The sequence below is a fragment of the Aquarana catesbeiana genome, linkage group LG09 (genome assembly GCF_042186555.1).
Source record: "Aquarana catesbeiana isolate 2022-GZ linkage group LG09, ASM4218655v1, whole genome shotgun sequence".
Classification (NCBI taxonomy): domain Eukaryota; kingdom Metazoa; phylum Chordata; class Amphibia; order Anura; family Ranidae; genus Aquarana; species Aquarana catesbeiana.
The window spans coordinates 192,118,605-192,124,809 of record NC_133332.1 but is presented as its reverse complement, the minus strand read 5'-3'; the positions used below and the strand labels follow the sequence as shown (position 1 = coordinate 192,124,809).

Below are 6,205 nucleotides of genomic sequence, written 5' to 3'. Positions count from 1 at the left end.
ATACCACCACCCATATGAATGGAGGCTTACCAAAAGGTTGGGGTCCAAAACAGCATATGCTGAATGAGTCAAACAGGCTGGGAATTGCTCTCTGGCAATGAAGAGGAGATCCCAATGGTACACTGGAGAAGAAATCCTGGGGGTGCCTCACCGGGGTACTTCCTCCACATGGAAATTAAGGACGTCCTCGAACATGCCCCACCTCTGGCACGTGTCCCTTCTATTGATGTCGGTGGAGATTGGCAGGCACACCCAGTAAATGTTCCCTCTGTAAACTCCAACGCAGTCCGCACGTCAACTGCTGTCATCGGCTCCTGTCACAGCGGACTGCAATTCCAAACAAATGGACTTTGATTTATTGAAAATGGACTTTTAATATTTTTTTATTTTTTTTTCTATGTTGATATGCACAATTGTCAATTCACGATATAAAAGTATAGCGCTACACTTATTTATATATTACTTTACATTGTAGCAAAGTGTAATTTCTTCAGTGTTGTCACATGAAAAGATAGAATAAAATATTTACAAAAATGTGAGGGGTGTACTCACTTTGTGAGATACTTTGTGAGATACTGTATATACATATACGTAAATAGGCACCCAGACAAAATTAAAGATAAAACAAAAAATAACTCTATAGCAAAATAAGCAGAAAGTAAATACACAGTAATAATTCAAACCTCTTTCATTCTTGTACCTTGTAAAAATCATCTCTTTATACCTCTGGTATACTGGTTTATGCTTGGACATTTCTTGAGCTTCACATTGAAACTTTTCCATGTGTTTCACTCAACAAATGGCAACACAAAAACGTTTCCTTGTTTTCGGAACGAAGTGCTGAAATCAAATGTAGGACATGCTGTGTGTAGAACAAATTATGTAGGACATGCTGTGTGGAGGACATGTTATGTAGGACATGCTGCGTGTAGGGCATGTTTTGTAGGACAAGTTGTGTAGGACATGTTATGTAGGACATGCTGCATGGAGGACATGTTATGTAGGACATGCTGCGAATTACATGCTATGTGGAGGACATGTTATATAGGAGAAGTTATGTAGGACATGTTATGTAGGACATGCTGCATGGAGGACATGTTATGTAGGACATGCTGCGAATTACATGCTATGTGGAGGACATGTTATATAGGAGAAGTTATGTAGGACATGTTATGTAGGACATGCTGCATGGAGGACATGTTATGTAGGACATGCTGTGAATTACATGCTATGTGGAGGACATGTTATATAGGAGAAGTTATGTAGGACATGCTGTGAATTACATGCTATGTGGAGGACATGTTATGTAGGACATGCTGTGAATTACATGCTATGTGGAGGACATGTTATGTAGGACATGCTGTGTGTAGAACATCTTATGTAAGACATGCCATGAATTACATGTTATGTGGAGGGCATGGTATGTACAGGGCAAGCAATGTAGGACATGCTGCACAGGATATGCTGTGTAGGACATACATGAATGGAAAACATGCTGAACCAGCCGAATCTCGATCCATGTATGGGAATTGATAGACTTCGGTACAGCAAGCCTGTTGGGTTTTTCCTGATTGATCAGTTCTGCTGGCTATAGCCGACAACACTGATCATTGCATTCTAACGGGGAAGGCTCCCTGCTGTCAGAACACAATGGTACAGCAGGAGGATTCTTCCATCTACATTGGATGTGAGAATGGAGAAATCAGATCATTTTCTGAGAAATGTTTGGGCAGCTTTATATGTATGTCATGTTATATGGCATTTTATGTACAGGGCATGCTATGTAGGACATGCTGTGTGTGGGACATGCTATGTGGAGGACTTGCTGTGCAGTTCATGATTTGTGGAGGACATGCTATGGGTAAAAAAATTGTGGGCATAGGACATATTATGTGTAGGACATGTTATGTGGACGCATTATGTGCAGAACATGCTATATGTGGGACAAGCTATGTGTATGTCATGTTATGTGTAGGACATGTTATGTGGAGGAAACGTAATGTATATGTCATGTTACGTGTATGTTGTGCTATGTGGAGGACATGCAATGTATATGTCATGCTATGTGTATGTTGTGCTATGTGTATGTCATGTTGTGTGGAGGACATGCTATTTGTATGTCATGTTATGTGGAGGACATGTTATGTATATGTCATGTTATGTGGGGGACATGCTATGTGTATATCATGCTATGTGATGGGCATGCTATGTGTAAGTCATGCTATGTGAAGGACATGTTATGTGTATGTCGTGCTATGTGGAGGACATGTTATGTATATGTCATGCTATGTGGAGGACATGTTATGTGTATGTCATGTTATGTGGAGGACATGTTATGTGTATGTCATGTTATGTGGAGGACATGTTATGTGTATGTCATGTTATGTGGAGGACATGCTATGTATATGTCATGCTATGTGGAGGATATGCCATGTGTATGTAATGCTATGTGGAGGACATGTTATTTGTATGTCATGCTATGTGAGGGACATGTTATGTGCATGTCATGTTATGTGGAGGATATGCCATGTGTATGTCATGTTATGTGGAGGACATGTTATGTGTATGTCATGGTATGTGGAGGACATGCTATGTATATGTCATGCTATGTGGAGGATATGCCATGTGTATGTCATGCTATGTGGAGGACATGTTATGTGTATGTCATGCTATGTGAGGGACATGTTATGTGTATGTCATGTTATGTGGAGGACATGCTATGTGGAGGATATACCATGTATATGTCATGCTATGTGGAGGACATGCTATGTATATGTCATGCTATGTGGGGGACATGCTATGTGTATGTCATGCTATGTGGAGGACATGTTATGTGTATGTCATGCTATGTGGAGGACATGTTATGTGTATGTCATATTATGTGGAGGACATGTTATGTATATGTCATGCTATGTGGAGGACATGCTATGTATATGTCATGCTATGTGGGGGACATGCTATGTGTATGTCATGCTATGTGGAGGACATGTTATGTGTATGTCATGCTATGTGAAGGACATGTTATGTGTATGTCATGCTATGTGGAGGATATGTCATGCTATGTGGGGGACATGTTATGTGTATGTCATGCTATGTGGAGGACATGCCATGTGTATGTCATGCTATGTGGGGGACATGTTATGTGTATGTCATGTGGAGGACATGCCATGTATATGTCATGCTATGTAGAGGACATGTTATGTGTATGTCATGTTATGTGGAGGACATGTTATGTATATGTCATGTTATGTGGAGGACATGTTATGTATATGTCATGCTATGTGGGGGACATGTTATGTGTATGTCATGCTATGTGGAGGACATGCCATGTATATGTCATGCTATGTGGGGGACATGTTATGTGTATGTCATGTGGAGGACATGCCATGTATATGTCATGCTATGTAGAGGACATGTTATGTGTATGTCATTCTATGTGTAGGACATGCTATGTACATGTCATGTGTAGGACATACTGCAGACACCAGAGACAACACCTCGGATGGTAAGCACTTGTTGATGTCATTATGGGATGGGGAGGGCTTCTCATTAGGAGATCAGACAGTCGCTGGAAGGAAGGACGGGCTTTAATTTGAGTGGGGTGTGTGGGGGAGGGGAGGAGGTCATTGGAGCAGCTGATAAAACTGCTCACCTTCCCCGGCCATCCTCATCATTCTCCGCGTCCTCCAGTATGTGTCCTCTGTTGATGTTCGGGCTTCTCCTGATGTCTTGTGCAGGTCAGGAGTTCGGAGAGTATTGCCATGGATGGAGGGATCACTATGGAGGCTGGCACCCCGGATTCCAGTGCCCGGAGCGCTATGACCCCCCAGAGGCCACCTACTGCTGTGGATCGTGTACTCTCCGCTACTGTTGTACGACCAGCGAGTCCAGACTGGAGCAGGGAATGTGTCCTAACGAGGAGCCCGGAGACCCAGCACTACCACTACCAACCGCAGGTAAGTACCTACATACCCTCCCTGGAGGAGCCCATTTCTAGGAGGTCTATGGAGATCAGATGGACTCCTTGTCTTCAGCATTCACTTTTATTCAATACAAGAGATCCTTAGAGTCCGATTTTGAAATAAAATGTCCTCTGATTGGATCTTCCACCCTTGGTTTACTAAAAAACATATAATATGAGGTCAAACAAACTAAACAACTTTTACTTGTATCCAATTGGGCAGGCCCAAGGAAATTTGAACATGTATGGCCAGCCTAAGTGCCCTATGATCCCATGGGGGGGTCTGCCAGAAAAGTCTGCATTAGGATTTGGAGGTTTTCCATGCCGGTATCTAACAGAGATGCTTATCTGGGATTGGGATGGATGAGTGTAGTCCCTATCCCTGGGATTTCCCAGCATGCTCACAAATCCAAGTGTTCATTTTTGTTTCTCCAACGTGAGCCTCATTCATATCTGAGTGTAGCCAGGCTATTTAGAGGGATTTTTACATGATGGCACAAGCCAGCATTTTTGACCCTGCAGACTTTTTTTGGGAGTGCCTAGGAAAACAAACGTTTTTTGTTTTATTTCTGTGGGGCGAAAAGTGTGATTCTGACCTAAAGAAGCTTCATGCTACAAGGGTCCCAATGCTCAGGTGTGAGCAGTCCGACCAAGAATAATGAAGTTCTTCATCTTAAATGTGACTGCGCTTTAGGAATTGCACAACTAAATGTTCACATGTGAGTAAAGGCTGAAGCTGGCCATAGATGGGGGCGGCGTCTGCTAAAGCCAGGGGTGCTGATGAATGTATTTTGATGGAGGGGACATCTCCCTGCTGTCAGGATACCATAGCTCCACGGGAGGGATTCCCCCAAGGCAGGACTTATAAGGTGGTAATTGCTCTGGGCCCCGCTATACAAAAAATATAAATAAAATGTATAACTAAAGAAGAAAAATTTTTTCTTGTTAAATGTATCTTGGTAAGTAATATTCAGCCAGCCATAGAAAATCCTAGACTTGTATTTTTTAAATATAAAGTTTGGCGGCTCAAGCAAACCACACACATTGCAATGACTGTGGGCATGTGTGACCTCAGAATGACGTGATGTGAGTCACATTTTTAAAATGCATATCATTGAGAATGTAACCCACTTCTGTGTATAAGGGCCCTCCCAAGGTCTTAATCTGGCTCTGGATTCCCCCATCTGTGTGTGTGTGTGTGTGTGTGTGTGTGTGTGTGTGTGTGTGTGTGTGTGTATGGGAGAATGCATTAATTTTCTTTCACTCAACATGCTGCCTAAAGGAAAGCATTAATCGTGTATAGCCAGCCTAATTGGCCTTTCACTGTACATCTATAATGCTGTATGGTTTTAATACTTGTGTATTTTTTTTTTCTAGTGCCCATCTACCTCCCCTTCCTTCTGGTTGGCAGTATGTTTGTGACCTTTGTCATTGTGGGCTCACTTGTGGGGGTATGCTGCTGCAGATGTCTGAAACCTGAGGAAGGGACACAAATTGGTGCTCCAGCCCAACAAAGCCGACTCCTGGACACAGAAGCTTCTACTGACACCTCAAGACATTCCAGTTCCAGCTCCACCTCTGCACCTCGTGGCTCCCTTGGCAACAATCCTCCAAATCACTGCTCTTTGGGCACTGAAAATATGAATTTATATATGAATATGTCCCAAGCTTTTCCCATCATGGCTTGTTCACCAAATGCTCAATTTATGCATCCTGCAAGTACGGTAACACCTTTCTTACAACCGCCATTCATCAATTATGCTGTGCCAGCAGATCATGCTATACTAATGACCCCAGCTGGTTACATTGATACCAGGAATTGCTACCCACAGTCGACCAATAACTACCTTCCACTGAACCAGCATATTGACCCACCAGCGGCAGATGAGGCAGCTGCTAAGTGCTGAGCCTATGGAGCACCTAGTCTCTGGTAGTAGACTGAATACTATATAGACATTAGAATGACTCTCTGTAATATCTCAGACTGTTTTTTTTTTTTTTTTTTTTTTTTATATGATCTACCCAGCAAGCCATTCTTTTTGCCTTTTAATGTTTTTTTTTTTTTTTTTAACTGTTTTCTCCATGGACAATGTCCCGAATGTCTGTGATGGGGGGTGTGTTTTATTTTTTTATGGTTTGGAACACACTTGGCTGATGCCTGAACTAGACACTGACTTTCTGTTCGGGAGAATCGGCAATTGGAGTGACTGTTTACATTTAAGCCAAGAGACCTCTTGGAATATT

The 6,205-nt window shown here is 42.4% G+C and overlaps 1 protein-coding gene across 1 annotated transcript; it reads left to right on the top strand.

Moving 5' to 3' along the window:
- Positions 1–3,665: 3,665 nt before the first annotated feature.
- Positions 3,666–5,936, top strand: LOC141107259 (protein shisa-1-like). The gene is made up of 2 exons (XM_073597960.1): positions 3,666–3,956; positions 5,339–5,936. The coding sequence occupies exons 1-2, from the start codon at positions 3,692–3,694 to the stop codon at positions 5,866–5,868; spliced, it is 795 nt and encodes a 264-aa protein (XP_073454061.1). The 5' UTR covers positions 3,666–3,691; the 3' UTR covers positions 5,869–5,936.
- Positions 5,937–6,205: the final 269 nt, after the last annotated feature.

Excerpts from the sequence above, each read along its gene's own strand:
- LOC141107259 (XM_073597960.1), top strand. The coding sequence starts at position 3,692 with ATGTGTCCTCTGTTGATGTTCGGGCTTCTCCTGATGTCTTGTGCAGGT. Across the intron at positions 3,957-5,338 it reads ACTACCACTACCAACCGCAG|TGCCCATCTACCTCCCCTTC; the intron begins GTAAGTACCTAC and ends TTTTTTTTCTAG.